General features: G+C 57.0%; 2 protein-coding genes across 3 annotated transcripts; both read right to left on the bottom strand.

Annotated features, from left to right (window-relative positions):
* Nucleotides 1-7,277: 7,277 nt before the first annotated feature.
* Nucleotides 7,278-8,829, bottom strand: FOXS1 (forkhead box S1). The gene has a single exon (XM_036323857.1). It carries the CDS (start codon nucleotides 8,514-8,516, stop codon nucleotides 7,521-7,523), a length of 996 nt encoding a protein of 331 aa, XP_036179750.1. The 5' UTR covers nucleotides 8,517-8,829; the 3' UTR covers nucleotides 7,278-7,520.
* A 1,846-nt stretch (nucleotides 8,830-10,675) lies between these two features.
* Nucleotides 10,676-20,196, bottom strand: LOC118663524 (interferon regulatory factor 4-like). Of its 2 annotated transcripts, none has more exons than XM_036323228.1 (8): nucleotides 19,819-20,196; nucleotides 15,429-15,618; nucleotides 15,021-15,118; nucleotides 13,888-13,999; nucleotides 13,719-13,784; nucleotides 12,643-13,014; nucleotides 11,929-12,071; nucleotides 10,676-11,691 (listed from the first exon to the last, which is right to left on the bottom strand). In XM_036323228.1, the coding sequence occupies exons 1-8, from the start codon at nucleotides 20,050-20,052 to the stop codon at nucleotides 11,599-11,601; spliced, it is 1,308 nt and encodes a 435-aa protein (XP_036179121.1). In that variant the 5' UTR covers nucleotides 20,053-20,196; the 3' UTR covers nucleotides 10,676-11,598. The 2 variants fall into 2 exon arrangements, with proteins under 2 accessions (XP_036179121.1, XP_036179122.1); XM_036323229.1 differs by having other exon boundaries at nucleotides 11,929-12,047.
* Nucleotides 20,197-20,997: the final 801 nt, after the last annotated feature.

Genomic DNA, 20,997 nt, shown 5'->3' with positions numbered 1-20,997 from the left:
GGTACCTCCTTTGGGCCTCCCCTGGTGCCTGGAGGTAGCAATATAGATAGGGAAATGGGGATTCAGAGAGATTTTGCTCCTTCCAGGCCACAGAGCACACCCAGGAAAAAGCTGGGGTGGCAGCCCCTAACATAGGACCTAGTCTCTGCCTCTCTGCAGGCCTGGCCCCGGCACCCGGCACTGGAGTCCCCATCCCAGCAGCCTCGGGGGAGGTGGGAGCCCCATCCCAGCAGCCTTGGGGGGGTGGTGGGAGCCCCCATCCCAGCAGCCTCGGGGGAAGTGGGAGCCCCATCCCAGCAGCCTCGGGGAGGTGGGAGCAGCTTTTTCCCCCGAGGAGCCACTTTATGGAGGGAATGAACCCTCAGCTGGTTTGGGCCTGCCAGCTGGGGCCAGGCCAGGGCCAAAGCTTTGGGTCTGCAAGTCCCAAGTGCTAGGCTATGACTGTCCCCTGCCCCTTGCTTGGGGTGCCCTGCCCGCCATGGTGCCTGGTGTGTGGGCGCCTCCTGCATGGTGCCCAGCACAAGGCTGATGCTGTGACCTTCCCTGCAAGGTGCTCTGTGCCTCATGGGGCCTGAACCACCAGCTTCCTCTGCCCCGTGCTCTGGCCCCCTCTGTGGGCTCAGAAGGGTTAACAGCCTCAATGGGACCGCGCCTCCTGGCTGGTCCCAGCCCAGAGAGCTGTTCCTCCAAGACTGTTTCCTGCCTCTGGGCCTTGGCCAAGCCCACAGTGACCACCCCACGGGTCTGAGGCTGCATCTGGTTTGGATTACACCAAGGCTGGTGACGCCGCCTTTTCCTGTCTGTGTCCACTGGCCTCAAATTCCACTGGCCACCTTGGCCCCAACAGGGCAGCGGTGGGAAAAGATTCAGCCAGTGGCAGGGCTGCCTCGAGCGAGTGAAGCAGCCAGGGCTGTCCTGAAGGAGGTGCCCGCCTGGACCACGCTCCCACGCGCACAGCTGCCCACCGCCTGTTTCTTCCTGCACTCTAACGGGCGTCTTTACTGAGCACCAGGCACCGCACCAAGCGATTCCACGTATGAGCTCATTTCAACCCCACACTACGAGTGGGCATTTTCATGACCAGCTTTGCACAGATGAGGAAACTGAGGCACAGGGGGAGTTGATGGACAAGTCCATGGGCTCCCAGTCAGTACATAGTGGAATCAGGATGCAAAGCCAGCAGTCAGCCTTCCGACACATCCAGTCACCTCACGGCTAATTGCTGAGTCCCTGCTCTGGGCCTGGCCTCAGTCTAGAGCCTGGTGAAGAATTAGTCATGGTCCCTGCGCTTGGGGAGTTCACAACCTCTGGGACCCCCGTGGGTAGGAGGCTGGGGATGACAGTGGAGCGGGAAGGATGTGGAAGAAGACACTAACCCCTATTTTCTCTCCAGTGAAAGTGACAGCCAAGCCGAGGGCAAAAAGGAGCAGGGTTTTTCCAGATCCAGGGAAGAGGGCGTTCCAGGCAGAGGGGTCACATGTCCATAGACTTGGAGCTGAGAGCAAGCTTGTCTGGGAGCGTTTCAGTAAGGCTCTTGCATCTGATGAAGCAGGAGATGAGTCTGGAGAAGTTGGCAGCCTCCAATGCCAGCCTGGATCGGGGCAATAGGGAGCCATGGAAGGGTTTTAGGCAAAGAAGGGACATGTCAGATCTGTGGTTCCGAAGGGCCTCTGCAGCCAGGGAGGTCAGTGAGTGGGAGAGGGATTGGAGACAGGGAGACCAGAGAGAGGCTGAGCCATGTCTGCCTGAGGGGCTGTGAGAATGTGGGAACAGGAGGCGGGAGACACGGATCTCATACACTTCTCGGGAGACAGGCTGGCGGCAGAGACTGGGTGCCGTTCAGACAGACGGGGTTCCAATCTATTTATTTGCCTTCTCTGAGCCTCAGAGTCCCGTCTGTGAAACGGGGTGATAATAGCACCTTCCTCCCAGGGCCAGTATAAAAGTCACAAGAGATGTGGAGAGCGGCATAGGCTGCTGACATCCTCGTCCCACAACTGCTTCTCCAGCTCCTGTTACGTTCCAGACGCTGTTCTAGGTTCTGGGGACCAGCAGCCCATTGACAAAAATCTCCGGCCTCGTGAAACTTCGTTCTAGCAGGAGAAGTCTGAAGGGCAGGAATGAATTTAGAAGGTGTTGGTGGGGTGGGTGGGGATATGGCCCTCAGAGAGGGCTTCTCTGAGGACATGAGTCCTGAGGGGTTCCTGCAAGGCTGTTCCAGGAAGAAGGAAGAGCAAGGGTGAAGGTGTGTGGAGTAAGGGGAGGGCAAGAGGAGGAGATCCAGGTCACACGGGCTCCTGAGGACTTGGGCTTTTGCTCTGAGGAGGCCAGGGAGCCCTCTGAGATTTAATCCACGGCAAATGGATGAATGGCTGACCACCACTCCACTTGTCCACTCTGCAAACCTTTATTGAGGGCCTGCTCTGTGCTGGTCACTGGGTTAAGGAAGTGGATACAGTGATTAAGGCAGACCGGACCCCTGCCTCTTGAAGCTTACATTCTAAGGAGAAACACGATAAAAGTGAATACACCAGAAATGCATACTTCCACATGCAGCGGAGGAAACAGATAGGGTGCAGAGGAAGAAAATGGTCTGGGGGCGTCTCCTCAGACCCAGGGGAGGGGGCTTCTCTGAGGAGGGAGATTTAACTTGGGCTCTGGATGTGCAGGAGTCCGCCAGTGGGGAGTGAGCATTCCAGGTGGGGGGACAGCGAGTGCGAAGGCCTGGAGGTGAGAAAGACACCCACCAGGGAACCGCTGTCTTCACCTGGAGCAGGAGGATCAGACTCTCTTTGTATCCGAGAGACAGGTGCACCCCGAGGACTGGAGCAGGGGGCCTGGCCTTTCCAGGGAACACCAGGCAGGGTTCTGGCTGACTCTGGCCTGCTTTTGGCCTGGAACTGCTTCCGTCAGCCCTACCAGCTGCCTCTTTGCATCACCAGCCAATTACCAGTAGGAACAGGGGGCCAGGCACCTCCAGACCTGCTGGGAGGGAAGTTCTGCCATGGCGCTGAGGTTACAAGACCTTCCAGGGGGCTGGTTTATGGTCCAGCTTTATTCTCATGGACTGAATGGTGCACACATTGTGCGGGTTTCCCACATACCAGTCCTGGGAATTGGAATCATTATCCCCATTTAACAGATGAAGAAACTGGAGCTCAGAAAGGTGAATCCACACGCTCGAGGTCACACAGCCAGGAGGACGAGGTGCCAGGAGTTAAATCCAAAGCCTTGTCTGCATCACAGTCTTTCCTCCCCTGCATCTTCCCACCTCCACAGCAGCGTGGCCTTTCCTTGGGGGTAAATCAGTTTAAGGGGACATGCCCCAGGCCCAAATATTTATTTATTGTACTTAACAACTATATTGCAGCTTCCATGTGCTAGACTCTATCCTAAGCACTTTGCAAATATTAGCTCATGTAATGCTCACAACAACCCCATGGGGGTAGGTACTGTTAATGTCCACATCCTATATAATAAAACCCTAATATGCAAATCGACTGAATAGTGGAATGACCGGTTGCTATGATGTGCACTGACCACCAGGGGGCAGACACTCAACACTCCCACAGTGGGAGTGCCATTCAGCCAGAAGCCGGGCTCATGACTGGCGAGCGCAGTGGTGGTGGCGGGAGCCTTTCCCACCTCTGTGGCAGTGCTAAGGAACAGCGAGCTGAGCAGGAAGGAGCAGCGAGCAGGTGGGTGGTAAGGAGTGAGGGGTCCCAGACTGCGAGAGGGATGTCCGACTGCCGGCTTAGGAGATCCTAAGCCGGCAGTCGGACATCCCCTGAGGGGTCTTGGACTGCGAAAGGGTGCAGGCCAGGCTGAGGGACACCCCCTCCCCCAGTGCATGAATTTCATGCACTGGGCCTCTAGTTTTATAGATAAACACAGAAACACACAGAAAGGTAAAGCAACTTGCCCAAGGTCACACAGCTAGGAATTGACAGCTCAGATCTGAACTCAGGCAATTGGGCTCCCAGAGCTCCTGCTCTTAGCTGTTGCACCTACTGCTTCTGGCAGCTTAGCTCTTGGGGAGATGGGAGCCCGTGTGGGGAGGAGATGTTTTGGCTGAGGCTTGGATTCCTGGGTTCTGTACACTCCCAACAGGCAGACATGCCAGGCTGGCTGCCATGGCCTCCCCCTTCCTTCTTCCTCATCACTTGGTGGTGTCTGAGCACCCGCCCTCCAAGGGAGAAGGTCTCCCCACCCCTGGCCCAGGGGCTGCCTGGGGTGTGGGAAGGAGTGTGAACTCTGGGCAATGGAATGCCAGAAACCAGGGAAGGAAACGTGGGCGGGAGAGCAGGAGGGGAGATAAGATGTGGAGGGCGGAGGAGCTGCTGAGGAAGGCCCGGCCCTGTGGGTGGGGGTGGCCGCCTTGGGGGCAGGGAGAGCAGAGCCCAATGGACCAGCAGGTGAAGAACTTCCTGACAGTCCTTTGGAGCTGCCAAAGGGTGCGGGTGCCTCTGAAGTCAGGGGCTCCCTTTTCCTGGAACCCCGCGTGGTATGCACTACTTGGTGCAGAGAGGATTCAGAAATTAAGCGGGAGACGCCCTTTCAACTCTGATATTCCAAGAATCCGAGCTGCTGTGATTAAACACTCTGGAACATCCTGAAATACCACTGGTTTTACCGTTTTCAGTTTGGACTTAGCAAGGTGACTCAGGACCCTTTTGCCCTACCCTTCGAGGAGGAGTGGGGGCTGTGACCTCCTCCTGGTTCAGACAAGTCCGCAGTGGAGAGGGTCCTTGAAGCAGTCAGATGGGATGGCCCTTATCCCAAAACAGCTTACAGCAGCAGAGGGGAGCCATGGGTGGGTACAGAAGGCCCTGCTGCGTGGCCTTGGGAATGTCACTTCCCTTCTCTGTCGGGTCTCGTCATCTATGCTGAGGCGCACTCTCTGGTCCGCCCAGCTTGGGCATTCTGAATCTCTGCTAAGAACTGTCTACCCCCAGGTGGGGGTGGCCAGGCAGGAGCCAGAGGGTGTCTGTTGGTCATGGAAAGAATGTGAGGGCAGAAGGCCCAGTGGGTGGGGTCCCCAGGCTGGGCAGCAAGCAGAGGGCAACGTGAGATCATGATGTCTGGGCTTCTGGGCTTCTGGGCCAGCACCTTGGGGGATGAGAGCCCCTCCAGGCCACCCCCCAGGTCATACCCTCCTCTGGGACACAGACTCAAAAAGTCAGGCTGTTTCCCTGCTTCCCTGCTTCCCCAACCCCCTGGGGCAAAGGGAATGAAATCAGGGCCAGAGAGGTGGGCACTGGTCCAGTCTCACACAGCGAGTCCAAGGCAGGCACTGAGCCCAGGGTCCTGCTGGGGACTGGGACTGAGGGGGGCCTGTCTTCACTTCTTGGCTATGTTGGGAGCCAGAGAGGGACGTGGAGAGGGGGCTCATGCCCAGAGCTGAGTCCGTGCTCCTGGGTGTGGGTGTCCCCAGGGCAAAGGGTGGGGGGGGGAGGGAATTCAGCATTCTTCTCCCAAGCCCCCACCCTCAGTTCAGAAGCCAAACCTCCTCAGGGGAGGGCTGGGAAGGATGCAGAGGCAGGGGCTCCCTGAGGCAGGCCAGCCTCCCCATCCTCCTACGAGCTCAGGACTCAGGCTGGGAAGGAACTGGGGTCACCAGGTCTCCAGAGGAATGCACCACAGGGAACAGTGCCTGGCCGAGGCCTCCTTCCCTGAATCTGCTTGTCCTTGTCTTGTAACTGTCTCTGTGCATCACACACACACACACACACACACACACACACACACACACACACACGCTTTGAGACATACTGGCCTACACAGGCACACACCACCTACGGACCCACACAAGAGCCTCCTGCCCCTCTCCTCATCCATGTCCCCACACACAGGGCCTTTCTCTCCTCCCCTTTCAGCCCTGAGGCTGCCCGAACGGGACAGGCTCGACCCTCTCTCCTTCTCCCCATCGCTTGATGGGTTCCAGGCTGGGGTCCAGCAGACATGGAAGGGAGGGCCCCCACAGCTGGCCAGGCACTCACTCAACCCCTTCCGGCCTCAGTTCGCCCCCACCCTGCAGGACCCCTTTCCACCCTGGCCCTGGAGTCTGTGGGAACCAGACAGTTGGGGCTGTCCAGCCGGGCTCGCTTCCTCCCAAGCCCCAGGGGACCTGCTGAGGGAGGAGGGAGCAGCAGAGACTGAAGGCGGGTGGCTGCCTGCCCAGGAAGCGCCTCTGCAGGGGCCTGGACTGCCCGCCCAAGGAAGGGGTCTCCAGCCCCCTGGGTGTCACCTTGGGGGCTGTAAGACCCTCCAGACCACTACACCGAAGACGGGAAAGGGGGTTCCTCCGTGTCCTGGCCCTTCTCTCCCTACACCCGTGATCCAGATGGGGAAACTGAGGCTCTGGAAGGAAGCCTCAGCCACTCTGACATGAGGGAGTGTGGGAACAGTGAGCTTCCACACCCTCAGTCCTTCCTCTGATGGGGGCACAATACACCCATTTCTCCTGCTTCCCCAAGGGGGCAGCCAGAGAAGGCCAAAGGCCAGGGCTCTGTCACTTCTGGGCCGTACCCGGGACAGCCGCTCCCCTTGCCCCATGAGGGAAGTCACCAGGAGAGCTCAGAGAGCTGGGACCCAGGAGCCCCCCTTCTGGCAGGAAATCCAGAGGGGGGACTGGTGCCTGCCTCTGAGCCTTGAGAGGGATAAGCGGTGCCCTTTTACCACAGGCATTTGAACCCTGCTGCCCTCCAGCCCCGTGAGCTCCGTCCCGGACACCACCAGCTCTGCTTCTCCCCAGCGTGGCACCCTGCGTCCTCTCACGCTGCAGGCCAGGCCTGGGGCGGACACAGACCCAGTTTCCATTTCCTCTCTGCCACTCCGGTGCCATCTGGAGTCGAAGCTAGGACCCCAAACTCTCCAAGCCTGCGACTCCTCCATGTCAAATGAGGATGTCACCCCATACCACACAGGATTGGCGAGAGGATAGCTGCTGGGATGGAGTAGATGTCACGAATGGTCACAGTGATCCTGACCCATCGTGATGGGTGCAGCTGAGTCACAGAGTTTGGGATTGGAGAGCCAGTTCCTCAGGCCAGGCCAGCCTCACTCCCTGCCTGCTGTCTCTCATGGTTGCCTCCCTCCTCTCTCTACCCCATTCCCTGCTCCCCCTTCCTCTGCCTGCCTGGGAAACTCCCCGAGAAAGTCCCCAGCAGAAGTCCTCATGTGGAGTATGTCCACCCGGGTCTCTCACCTGCCACACAACCCCACCCCACAGCCACCCCACACAGACCTTAGCCCCCAACCATCCAGCAAGCTGACCCTCATCATCAACTGGCTTTATTGGCTGAGAGCCACAGAGGACACCTTACGGGGGCTCTGCTTCCCCTCCCCCCAGTCTGTCCGGAGGTCCTGGGGGCGGGTTGAGTGTTCACACTCCCATCTTGGCTTCCTGTCGCAGTTGTCGTTGCCTTGCCAGCCCTGGGTCCTTTGAGAGCTCCCCGATCCGACAGCCAGGCTCAGCCTGGAGGGCGGAGTGGCAGGGACTGCCCAAGGCCAGGCCGGCTTCACTCAAAGAAGAACATTCCTGGTGTCCGGTATAGGCAGGGGGTCAGCCCCAACGGGAAGCCAGAGCCTCCCTGGACAGGGAAGCTGCCTGCAGCCCAGGGCTCCTTGGGATCGGCTGTCAGGGGCAGCGGGGCCCGCAGTGAAGCGGGAGGGGTGGGAGGCGCCGGGGAGGGCGCTGCTGAGGCCAAGAGGTGCTCCAGGCCGGGGTCGGTGCCCATGCAGAAATTCAGGGCCTGCAGCCGGCACTGGTAACTGCTCCCAAGGCCCGCCTCGGGGGTCAGGATGGGCGTAGGGGCCTTGCTAAAACCCTCAGCCTCCGAGAAGCTGGCAGGAAAGCCGAAGGCCGGGCACGAGGAAGATGAGGTGCCCATGGGGAGCTCCCCTGAGCCTGCAGGCTTGGGTGTGGGCATCTCTTTGGGCTCCGCAGATGGCCGGGGCCTGACCTCAGTGGTGGCCGGGCACATGCTGGCTGGCAAGGTCCCCACCAGCCCCCCAAAGGTTAGGCTTTTGGGCTCTGGCAGCTCCGGCAGGAACGGGCACTGCCTGCCCGTCGTGGTATCGGGGACTCCGGGGTCCTCCTGGCTGGTGGCTCTGAGGGGCCCTCGGCGTGCCTTGGCCAGGCCCGTGGCGCCCTGGGCACCTGCTCGCCGGGTGAAGCGTCGGCGTCGGCGCAGGAAGCTGCCGTGCTCGAACATGTCGTGACAGTCGGGGTCCAGTGCCCAGTAGCTGCCCTTGCCTGGCTTGCGGTCGTCACGGGGCACCTTGACAAAGCACTCGTTGAGTGACAGGTTGTGGCGAATGCTGTTCTGCCAGCCGGGCCGGTTGTGGCGGTAGAAGGCGAAGCGGCCCATGATGTAGCGATAGATGCCGCTGAGCGTGGCCTGCTGCCCCGGGGAGCTCTGGATGGCCATGGCGATCAGGGCTATGTAGCTGTAGGGGGGCTTGGTGGGCTCGGCTGCAGGGGCCAGGGGCCCGGGTGGGGGCTGCTGTTGCATGCTGGCTGGGCTGGCCGGGCTGGCGGCTGCCAGGACCACGGGAGCCAGGCACTGCGTCCAGGGCTGGTGTCCGGCACAGCCCGCCCAGGCTGGTTAAAAGGCCCACTGGCCCAGCCTCCCAGCCTGGAAAGGCAAAAGGGGGTGGGCCCGCCAGGCTGCCCTCCCTTCTTCCCTCACCCCCTCCTCCAAGGCCCAAGAGGGCGGGCAGGAGGCCTGGATTGGGAAGTTTTGAGCAGCTGCCAGGGGTAAGAAGTTGGGAAGGAAGGGACTGAGTGAGACCCTCAGCCCACATGTGCTGTGTGGTGGTGGCTGGTTGGGGGGGTGGGGAGGGGCGGGGAGTATGATGTGAAGCAGGGGGAGACAGAGACAGAAATAAAAAGAGATAGAGGCAGAGATGTAAAGAGACAGAGACAGCCGAAGCCGGTTTGGCTCAGTGGATAGAGCGTCGGCCTGCGGACTGGAGGGTCCCGGGTTCGATTCCGGTCAAGGGCATGTACCTGGGTTGCGGGCACATCCCCAGTGGGAGATGTGCAGGAGGCAGCTGGTCGATGTTTCTCTCTCATCGATGTTTCTGACTCTCTGTCTCTCTCCCTTCCTCTCTGTAAAAAAAATCAATAAAAAAAAAAAAAATATATATATATATATATATATATATATATATATATATATATATATATAAAAGAGACAGAGACAGACAGAGAGAGGTAGAGATATAGCAAGAGACAGAAACACACAGAGAGATAGAGGCAGAGACATAAAGACACAAAGATAAGACAAAAATACACACACGTGCCACATACACGCACGTAGTATACAGAAAAAGAATCACTGAAATAGAGAAAGAAACCTACAGGGATAGAGAGAAAAAGGAGGCTACAGAGAGAGACACACACACGACACAAGAGAGGGAGAGGTAGAGAGACAGTCATCCCTGATGAGAGGGGAGAAGTTAGAACCTAAGTGCTGAGCTAGGGAACCGGGAGTCTCCGTGCGAAAAGCCACCAGGGCTTCTCCAGTCCCCGCCTCCAGTTCCCCTTTCCTCCTCTCCTCCTCCCCGGCCGTGGTCTTCTCCCCACAATGCAGAGCCCTTGAGGCCACACGGTTTATTCCCTAATCTCCTCTCAGTGGGGTGGATGTGGATGTGGGGTGGGGCACCTGGGATGGTGATGAGAGCCAGCCAAACCCCGCCGCTGAGCCCTGGCGCCCTCTAGTGGTGTAGGGAGGACAGACATTTGGGCAGAGATAGGCCCTCTCCCTTGAGGTGTCCCAATCAAGTCCCTGACCCTGGCTGAGCCTCAGTTTCCCATCTCTAAAGTGGAGCTGGTGACTCTTCATCTGTTCGGGCTGTGGTGAGGAGGCAACAGGCTCCCGTACATAGTATCCAGCACCCTCTGCGAGCCTAGCACAGGGCAGGACATGGTTGAGGGCTGTCACTCTGAACTGAGCTCCCCACAAGCTGCAGCCTTGGGCCAGGGGCACAAAAAAAGCCCAGCACAGACACTCAGGCCTTCTGGAAGATGGGGCAGCCTCTCCATGTTCTCTGAACCACAAGTAACCAAGTCAAAGGGCACCTACTGTGTGCCACTTTCCGTGCCAGGTCCATTCACCTCCCTTCTCCACATTTACTTCTCAGACCAACCCTGCTCCAGAGGCCTTCAGAGCTGCTTTTGGATAGATGAGGAGTCTGAGGCTTAGAGAAGTGCAGTGACTTGGTTAGGGTCACACAGCTAGGAAATGAAAAGGCTAGGATTTCAACCTAGGTCCTAGGATTCTGTAACTCCTTAACATCACCTCTCCTGTGAGGGGCAGGGATAGAGAAGTCCCTGGGGCCCCACTGGAAAACAGGCTGTGAACCCCAATAGAGTAGGGACCATGCTGTTTTGCTCTATCCCAGTGTCCAGCATGGGCCTGGAACAGGTGTTCAACCAACATTTGTTGAATGAATTTAAAAAACAGTGATCTGATTGACTTCTGTCCTTTGTTGAATCATAGTTCCTCCCCCCATAAAAGTGACTTTTTAAAAATATATGTATATTCTTATTTGTTTCAGAAGGGAAGGGAGAGGGAAAGGGAGAGGGAGGGAGGGAGGGAGAGAGAGAAACATCAATGATGAGAGAGAATCATTGATCGGCTGCTTCCTGCACACCCACACTGGGGATCGAGTCCACAGCCTGAGCATGTGCCTTGACCAGGAATCAAACTGTGACCTCCTGGTTCATAGGTCCACACTCAACCACTGAGCCATGCCATCGGGTAACATGTGACTTTTTAATGTATCACCGAAAGAGATTTATTATGACGCCATCTGTAAAAGCAGCCCTAACAAGTCGGAAATCAGAAAAGGGGCAGAAAACAGTGACTTACTGACAAAGCAGGGTCAGCTGCCCTCATGGTTGAGGGGCTCCCTCCCAATCTCAGGAATTTCCTACAACTTACAGTTTGTAGAGTTTGGGGTTCGGGGAGGGGCTGGACTCCTCCTAGTTCCCACTTTGGCTTCTGCCTCGGGGCTCTGCTTGGGGGCCTGATTCAGTTTCTCCAAAGAAAGTGTCTCCTGGTGCTGGCGGTTTAGCGGTTAGCATCCAAAGTCCCAGGGTCAGGCCAAGTCCTCTGTTTTGGGGACCCCCCTCCCCTCACCCCAAACCCGGGTAGGAGGAAGAGTCTGGAAACTCACAGCCCCTTAGAGGTAAATGCAGCTTTAAGCAAAGCTTATCATGGATCCATCGCAGGTAAGGTCTGCTTTAGATGAACTGTTATAGGCATGTTGGGCTCTCAACAAAGAAACGAAGTCTTATTTCTTGTTCTAATTGCTGTTTCTGGACTCTCAAGGTCCAGTTCGGTCCCGCCTGACACCCCGGGCCCAGCTGTGAGGCCGTCCACCGCACACTGCGCTCCAGGGCTGCATCTCCGCAGCTCAGAGGCTGAAGCCCGTGCTCGGTGGGGGTGGGGGGGAGGCCCAGGTCCACTGGCTCCGTTTGGGCAGAGCTGGGTGGGCTCTGCCTCCCGTGGGGCTGACTTTAGAAGGTGTGAGGAAGAAGTGGCTGCTCAGGGCTGACCCAGCTGCGTCATCACGTGAGCGATGCCATCAGGGGTGTGGGGACGGGGGCCTCGCCACCGGGGCACTGTGGTTGCGCTGCTTCGTGTGCAGGAGGAGCTCTCTGGCAAAGACTGGCTCCACCTGCAGGGGTGGGAGGTGAGGCAATGAGCCGACTTTCTCCGTAACCCACCTTCTATGTTCCCGTGGGAAGTCACAGCCCTAATGATGGCCCCTTCCCCACACACATTTTACATGCAGGGTCATACCGATCAGACGGTCATAGAGCAGGTCAGGGGCAGAGCTGGGACTAGGCGGAGCAGTGAGGGGCTGTTAGGGGGGACTGGAGGGTGTGGGGACTGGAGTGGGGACGTGACTCACGTGGGCCATGATGAGCCGCTCCTGGGGCTGGTCCGGGGGGCCCGGGTACTCCTCGCCAAAGCACAGACGGATCTGGTACTCGGGCTCTGGGTGACCATCCTGCAGGTGGGCCCGCAGTTCTACGGGCACTGAGACTGTAGGGGCTGGGCCAAGATGGGACATCCCGCCTGGTGCCCACCTTGTGCTCATATCCCATGCCCATGTCCTATAAGTCCACATCCCCATTGTGTACACCATGCCCTATGCCCACTTCCACATCTATGCCTACATCGTGCCCACTTCCAGTGCTCATGCCCCATGTCTTGTGCCCCTGCGCTCACTGCTCTGCCTTTATGCCCATCCATGCCCATTGCCACTCCCCTAGCCTATGTTGTGCCCAGTGCCCCTGTTGCCCACCCTATGCCTAGTGCCCTGCCCTATGACAACACACCTGCCCACGCCTCTGCGTATGCCCCACACCCAATGCCCCCAGCCTGTTCCCGCCTATATCTCCCAGATGTTTACATCTATAACTGTGCCCAGCTCTCCTGATGGCCATATTTGTTCCCACTCCCGGTGCTTCTGTGCCATGTCCTTTGTTTCGATGTCCACCCCAGGCCCAGCCTCCTGAAGCCCATGGCCCTGCCCCCACACCTCCTGTGCCCACTCTCCTCTGCCCACATCCCTCTGCCCACCCGTGTGTCCAGCCGCCCCGGCCCCACCGGCTCCACCTACCAGCGAGGAAGCGGCGCGTGTCCAGCAGCTGGCAGGTGCGCTCCCGCTCCAGCTTATTGGGCTGCGCGCGGTGCGGGGCGAGCGGGCCGCGCCAGTACACGCGGCCCTGGCACAGGCGCTTGGCGAACACGCCCTCGGGCGCCACCCACAGCAGCACCCCGCGCTGCAGGTGCGGCAGCAGGCGCCGCAGCACGCGGGCTCCGGGCGGCGGCTCCGGGAAGCGAACCTGCGCCACGCGGGGCGGCCCCAGGAGGCGCTCCGCCGCGGAGTCCACGGCTGCGCGCGGGCCCAGACGGCAGCCCTCGGCCGTGCGCGCGGTGGCTTCCCGCACCAGCTCCGCCCCATAGAACAGCCGCACGTGCAGCCAGCAATCTGCGGGGAGGGGCCAGGAGGCGCGCCAGCTGAGGGTGGCGCCAGCTCCCACCTACCCCCCTGTCACCCCTCAACAGGGCAGGGGCCCTGAGGCGCTCCCACCCCCCACCTCAGGAAGTTTGGGCGGTTCCTCCCGAGAAGTGATAGCAATCATTGTAGCAGTGGCCGTGGTGGCAAATAATCGCAGTTTCCAGTATAAACGAAATGGTGGTTGAGCTTCAGAAGCAGAGTCCGGGACTCTCTGTACAATGGGGGCATCGCACTGAGGCCCTCCAGCCCCCACGCTGGGATTTTAGGAGCTTCTTCCCAGCAAGTACATGAATGCCGGTGGAATTAACCACAAAGCAGCAGCCGCCCCTGTGAGGAGCCAGCAGTGGCTCAGTGGTTAGGGCTGTGGGCGCTGCAGCCAGGCCCTGGGCTTCGACTCTCTCCCTGGCACTTAGGAGCTGTTAGGAACATTCCCAGGCCACTAGCTGTGTGACCCTGGGCGAGGTCCTTAACCTCTGGCTTCTGCCTCTGAGGCTCTCTCTCTCAGGACTGCGGGGAGAGCTTAGAAGCATGCCTGGAAGAGACGAAGCCCTCAGCAAAAGCTGGCTGTCGTTAGTGAGAGTCTGGGCTGGGTACTTTGGGTGGGAGACAGAGGCTAACTGGCCCCAGCCCGGACCTGCACAGCGGTCAGAAAGGAGAACCTTTAGATTCCTTACCGGGGTTGCTGACGTCCTCAGAGGACAAAGGGCTCCAGAAGTGTGAGGGGTCCTGAGCCTGGTACCCTGGGGACGGAGGGAACGCACTCAGGCACCACCTCACCCTTGGATCAAGGTCCTGGAGGAGGCCAGGGAGGATGCAGGGTGGGTGAGGAAGCCCAGTACTTACTGTGGTCAGCCAGAGGGCCCAGGAGCAAGGCAGCCGGTGCCAATGAGCCTTGCTGGGCCAGCCTGGGGGGCTGCTCCCTGTCCTCAGCCTTGGTGGCTAATCCGGAGCCAGCCTGAGCACCAGGAGAGAGGGTAGTGAGGTGGGAGAGGAGCTCCCAGACTGTCTGCCGTGGGGCAGAGGGAGGTGTGGGTAGGCTGAAGGCCACCTGGGGTTGACAGGAATTTGAGGTTTCAGGGCTTAAGACCTTTCCCCCATAGAGGTAAAAAGAGAGTTGATGGGGTTGTTGGAGGTGATGGGGTCAGAGATGAAGCTCACTATGATAGGAGGAAAAGTGCTAGGAGTGAATGGGGAACAGAAGTGATAGAGATAGCGGGACAGAGTGATGGAATGGATGCTGATAGGAGCACTAGAGAAAGTGGAATGGATTAGACTGATGGGGGGGGGGGGCGGGCTGGGGACAGAGCAATGAACCACTGATGATGGGAGAGGTGATGGGGTGGAGATAGTAGGGGTGATACAGACAGTGATGGAGATGGAGATGATGGGGTGAGAGAGCTACAGGTGATGACAGTGAAGGGAATTCAGTGGTAGAACTGGATCTCATGGGGTGACTGGGGTCAGAGGAATGGACCTACTGATGAATAGGGGTCAGGGAGTAAGCTTGGAGAAAATAGCGTTGATGCAGACAGTGATGGAACTGAAGATGACGGAGGTGATGGGCACAGTGAGGGAGCTACAGATGATGGAGGTGATGGGAACAGTGAGGGAGCTACAGATGATGGAGGTGATGGGAACAGTGAGGGAGCTACAGATGACGGAGGTGATGGGAACAGTGAGGGAGCTACAGATGATGGAGGTGATGGGAACAGTGAGGGAGCTACAGATGACGGAGGTGATGGGAACAGTGAGGGAGCTACAGATGATGGAGGTGATGGGAACAGTGAGGGAGCTACAGATGATGGAGGCGAAGTGAATAGAATGATGTAGTGGAAAGTGATAGCAGAGGTGAAGTAGAGCTGATGGGAAGAGTGGGCGTGGAGGGGGTGGGAGCATGTGTTAGAGACCATAGAGAGGGTGGTTTGGGTAAAAGGTGGCAGCTGACAAGGCTGTAAGGCCACAGGGGACACACTGACCTGGTCTGTCCTGCAGGTGGACTCCATCACTTCTCTAAGGGGCTCCTGCTGGCTCTGGAGAACGCCCTCCTCTTCAGAGGAAGCACGAGTCCTGGAAACTAGATGGAGTAAGAGATAGACTATTGTTTCCTGGGCCCCAAGGGGACCCCCCCTCAACTGAGATGATCCCAGACAAGAGTACCCCAGCTCACTGCATAATCTCAGGCAAGACCCACCTCTCTCTGGGCCTAAATTTCCTCCTTTTCACACGGGGAGATTAACTGGTTGGTCTAAGGGTCCTTCTCTGTTTACCTGCCCATGAGTTTAAGCTCAATAAGCCCACCATTTCCCATTTTATGATGTCCAAAGTGAGGTTCTTATTGCCCAGAGAGCCATTCTTGGCCACTACCTCCAGGGGCAAGACGTTACCTGGGCCATGGGCACTGTCCGAGACAATCTGGTAGACCCTGTAGGGGTTGGAGATGTCCAGCTGGCTGCGCTCACGCACCTCACGGAAGTCCACACTCTTGTTGAGAGCACAGCGAAGCCGTGTCTTCCAGGTAGAGGGGTCCTCCTTGTCAGTGCCCTCCAGATGCTTGCCCTTGTGTATGGCCCAGGCCTGGGGATGAGCAAGGGTATTTGGGCAGGAGTATCCTGGGGTGGGGGGACTGGTGTTACAAAAAGGAATGAAGGCCTCTCTTGTCCCTTGCCTCCCACCCTTCTCTCTCTCCCTCTGATCCTTTGTCCCTTCACCTCTCCATCCTTTCCTTTCTCCTTTCCTCCCTCCCTCCATCTAGCCCATATTCCTTAGCTCCTACTATGTGTCAGGCCTGAGCTAGGAACTGAATGGGAAACAAGACAGACATGGTCCCTGCTCTCCAAGAGCTCCAGTCTGATGGGAAAAGACAGCTGCAAACAGCTCAGTGGTAATAGCTATAGTCCAGATTATGGATTGTGATACATAAAAAATAAATAGGATGACAGGATATAAAATAATGTGGTGAGTTGCTATCTGGAGAACCACAAAATTAAATCTTAACCTATTGCCACATACAAAGAGTGGAATCCAGAAGATAAACAAACCAAAAGTAAGAGGTAAACTTATGAAATTAATAGAAGATAACATAGGAGAAAACCTTCTAGGAGCAGAGAATGCTTGTAAACAAAACTTTAAAGGCATGAACCATAAGGCAAAACAAATTGACCGTGGCTGAAATTAGCAAGGGGCTAATTTGGAACATTACAAAAAACTTCTTGTTTTTTGTATGATTGGACTTGTATGATTGGAACATACAAAAAACTTGTATGATTGGAACATACAAAAAACTTCTGCAAATCAACAAGAATGAATGATTTACAGAAAAAGGAAACCATAAGTCCATGAACATATGAGTATTTAAATGCATTAGTGTTAGAGAAATGCAAATAAACATAGAGATATCACTTGTAAGCTGACAAAATTTAGCCAGTTGGTAATGTCAGGAGTTGATTGCGACGTGGGCAGAGTTGATGGGCGTGGAATGGGTGCAGAGCTTCTACATGGTCATCTGGCATGCCTAGTTAAATTAAGTAGAAACATACCCTATGAGTAGAAATTCCAATTGAAAAGGAGTTCTCACAGAGGCTCTTGAAGGGCCCAAGGATATCTACTGCAGGGATACTGTGGTGCTATGTCCATCCCTGGGAAAGTGTGTGTGTGTGTGTGTGTGTGTGTGTGTGTGTGTGTGTAATGGATATCCACTATAGAGTCTAGGCAGCATCTAGAAGCATTTTCATCAAGTGATCAATAATTCTGTTTTGTGTGTATTTCCACAGGATACCTTATCTATATACCGGTATATAAAACCCTAATACGCAAATAGAATGAACAACGGAATAACCGAAAAACATGCACTGACCACCAGGGAGCGCTCACAGAACATGGTGGGCATCGGCCGGCTATGGCAGAATGGTGGAGCAGGTAAGTGGGGGCGACAGACCAAGGCAGGGCGCCACTGTCATGGGGCAAGCCTCTGGTGGTTACTGAAAATTCTTTGTTCCTGTGCCGCAGTCCCGCCCGGCACCAGCCTGATCACCCCAAAGGGCTTCTCCACCTCCCCCTGCTCCTGAGGGGCAATCGGGGAGGCACCCGCAGTCCGGTGATGGAGCAGCTCCTGATCGCCCCTGAGGGATTCTCCACCTCCAAATGCTGGGGTTGCAGGCTCGATCCCCAGTAGGGGGCGTGCAGGAGGCAGCTGATCCATGTATTGTCTCACTTTGATGTTTCTCCTCTTCTCCTCCTCCTCTTCCTCCTTCTCCTCTCTCTCTCTCTCTCTCTCTCTCGTCTCTCTCTCTAAAAATCAATAAAAAAATTTTTTAAAAAGAGTACAAAAATATTTAAAATGTGGCACTAAATAGACTAAAAAAGGATATTTGTTTATCGCATGAGAGCCGAAACAAGAAGGCAGACCTGTTCAATCTCAGCTGGGAATGTGCACGCCCAGTGACTTAGATTGTTCCCTTGCGGAAACCGGTTGGGCTCAGTGGATAGAGCGTCGGCCTGCGGACTGAAAGGCCCCAGGTTCGATTCCGGTCAAGGGCATGTACCTGGGTTGCGGGCACATCCCCGGTGGGGGATGTGCAAGAGGCAGCTGATCGATGTTTCTCTCTCATTGATGTTTCTGACTCTCTATCTCTCTCCCTTCCTCTCTGTAAAAAATCAATAAAAATATATTTTTTTTAAAAAAAGATTGTTCCCTCGTCTGCAGGTGTGTCTGTAAGCGGCCACAACAGTGCCTGGCTGTTGATTTGGGGGTTACAGATTTCAGCGAGTGAGTGAATTTGCGAACATGAAATCCACAAATAATGTATGTGGTGGGAGAAAGGTGGAGAGGAACAAGGAATAGACAGGCTGAAGCTGGATCATGAATGTCCTCAAAGGCCAAGCTGTATCCCCTGGGCTTTGGGCACCAGGAAGGTGTGAAGCCAGGGAGTCACATGTGTGTGTGTCAGTGGTGGGTTGAGGGATGTTCAAAGCAGCCAGAAGGATGGGGCGGGCCAGCCTGCAGAATCTCTCTCCTCTGACAGCAGCAATAAGGCCATGCAAACACTTATTTAATACTTACTAAGCACCCACTGTGTGCCAGGCTCTGTGCTCGGTGTCACCAGGCACTTACAATTCATAGGAAAGTGGTTTCAGTGGGGGAAGCAGAGGGAATCAGGGATGAATTGGGAGAAGCTCTGAGTTAGACGTAATACATGCATTAAATGAACGCACCGGGGAAGACTCTTGAAGAAGCGTTTAAGCTGAGCCCGATGACAGTTGGCAGGTGAACATGAAGATGAAGGTGCTCTAGCAGAGGGAACAACAGGTGCCAAGGGCCAATGGTGACAGAGCCATGAAGCATTTGGAAACTGAAAGAACTCTCAGGCTGGGCCTCCAGTTGGGGAGGGGCGGGAGTGGAGAGAGATGAGGCCAGGGACGAGCAGTTCCTCCAGGGCTTTGAGGCCACGATAAAGAGTTGAGACTTTACCACAAGGGCAACGCAGAGCTATGGGAGGATTCTGAGTAGGGGAGTAGCAAGGCGAGATTTACATTTAGAAAGATCCCTCTGGAGGACTCAGGGGAGAGCTGAGAGACGGGGGGGGGGGGGGGGGGGGGGGGGGGGGCGGGGGGTTCAATGCAGTCACAGTAGATGTCCTGGTGAGAGATTGTAGAATGGGTCCAAGTCGATGGATGGAAGAAGGTTCTGTGGGAAGAGCCAGCAGGCCTTGGTAGTGGAGAAGAATGAGATTGGAAGGGAGGAAGGAAGCCAGGGCTCAGGTCCCTGGCTCTGGGGTCTGGGTGGCAATGTGTGCAATATTCCATGTCGAGAAACGGATGCTGGTAGGGGCAAGCTGATGAGCGTGGTGTTGAGGATATGCTGAGTTTGAGAGGTCTGGGGACTATGAGACCAACAGGCTTGGGCTCCATGCTGAGGCTGTGGAAGGGGAGAATGGGACATGAAGAGGAAGGTCCAGGAGTGGATGCTGAGAGCCCCAAAATAGGAGAGGAGGGGTTGGAGGCTGAGAAGCAGGGGCCATGAAGGTAGAACAATGGAGGGCAGGGTGTGTGTGGGGGGGGGGGGGGGAGGCAGAGATTCTGGAAACCAAGTGAGTGTGTTTCAAGGAGGAAGGAGGGTGCCCCCAATCCAGGACGCCTCCCCTCCCTCCACCAGGAGTCAAAGAAGATGACAGTGATGGCATCCTTAGATTTGGCACCTAAACACATTAGCAGGAGGGACAGAAGCCAGAAGGGGCAGAGGAGGGGGAGAAGGAACTGGGGGCTATGAGTGAGGGAGTTGGTGGCCAGGAGACGGCAGACCAGAGGATCGGGAGCTAGACAGTGCGGTGTTTGGGGTGCTGGTGGCCTGATATGTGTTTGGTTGGTTCCTTGTTGCGTACAGGAAAGAGTCTGGACCTTACACGTTATGGGAAAGTACGAGTTGGGAGGAAGTGAATGATGGCTGAAGAAAGGGAGGCAGCCCTGGAGGGGTAGGCCCCTGAGAAGGGCTGGTGCTGGGAAGCATGGAAAAAGTCCCCAAGCGGAGGGAGTTCCCATCCATGGCACCTCATTTCACGCAGTGGAGAGGGGGGAGAGGCCTCTGTGAGACGTAGGGTCGGTGGGGTCATGCAGCCACGGGGCTTCTGTTTTAAGAGGGAGTCTGAGGGTCTCCATCCGTGGAGAACACTAGAGACGATCGAGGCTAAGGGCCAGGCCAGTGGCCCAGGTCAGTGCTCTAGGCGTTTGGGTTGGGGCCGTGCTCGTCCACAGCCCTCCCGGCCAGCCCCTGCCCCTTACCCTGAAGAGCGCCGCGTCCTGCTGCGCCTGGTACCCCTGCTTGGCCGCGTGCTTCCAGGGGATGCGGAAGAGGGTCTTGCCCTCGTCCTCCCAGCACAACCCAGGGTAGCTCCCGCTCTCGACCTGCAACACCAGCCAGTCACGGAGCCGCAGGGGGCCCCCGGCCCCCGCTGTGTGTCGTCCGTCGTCGTCGGGGACCTTCCCTTCTTCCCTCCGCCAGGGGTCGCCGGCCATCGGGGATGCAGGGCTGGGGGTCAGCTCTGGGCCCGCAGCGACAGGGCCCCCAGCGCGAAGGGCAAGGGCGAAGGGCGACAGCGGGGCCACCTGGGTGGTGTGTGGAGGCAGCGAAAGCGAAAGTCTGGCCGGGCAGGTTTCACTTTCCTTTCTGTCCCTTCTCCCGGGAGGCCCTTTGCTTTGGTCCCTCCCCATGTAGCCTGACCCAGAGGGCGTGGGGCCTCCTGCACAGGTCAGCTGGAGGGGCCAGGGACGCCAAGACCCATTGGGGGCAAGGTGTGGGATAGCCAGGGCTCTGCCCGTGCCCAGGGGTGTGTGTGTGTGCGTGTGCGTGTGTGTGTGTGTGTGGGGGGAGGGGTTAGCATCCCTGGCCCCTCCGCTGCACCTGCTTTCTGCTCTTCCCAGTCAGCCGGCCAGACAGTTGTGGGCCCCTTTGCAGAACTGGCCCGTAGAGGCTGGAAAGGTGTTGTGCTTCTCAAACTAAGTCCACCTGGACTTGTAGAATGTGATTCTGATCCAGGGGGTCCATGGGCCACACGTGGGCAGCGATTTCCTTAAACCTTGGGAGCCCCCTTTATGGATGCTCACCGGTGTGGCCTGCGAGAGCGGTTCCTGCAGTGACCTGGGTTGGTGTTTGAGGCAGCGTGTGAGATCAGTATAATTACCTCGGTCTCACGGTTAATAGGTGGGGGAGTCAGGATCCAAACCTGTGTCTCTGAGAGCCCAGGAGCCGAAACAACAGCTACCCCCAGAGTCTAGGGGTTCCTGGTGGGGTCTGTGATCCCCCCGAGTGTCTCTGCATTTTTCTAGTTTGTATCTGTCATTAAATTGTCACCTGGGGTTTGTGATCTAAAAGAGGTCAAGTAGCTCAGACGGCTCCCCCGCTTGCTGTGTACATGGGGAAACTGAGGCTCCAAGAGAGAAGCCACCCCCTCTGCAGTGAGT

Source organism: Myotis myotis, unplaced genomic scaffold (genome assembly GCF_014108235.1).
Source record: "Myotis myotis isolate mMyoMyo1 unplaced genomic scaffold, mMyoMyo1.p scaffold_m19_p_9, whole genome shotgun sequence".
In the NCBI taxonomy this organism is placed as follows: Eukaryota; Metazoa; Chordata; class Mammalia; order Chiroptera; family Vespertilionidae; genus Myotis; species Myotis myotis.
The sequence above is the reverse complement of the archived record's forward strand: the minus strand, read 5'-3'. Positions and strand labels throughout refer to the sequence as shown.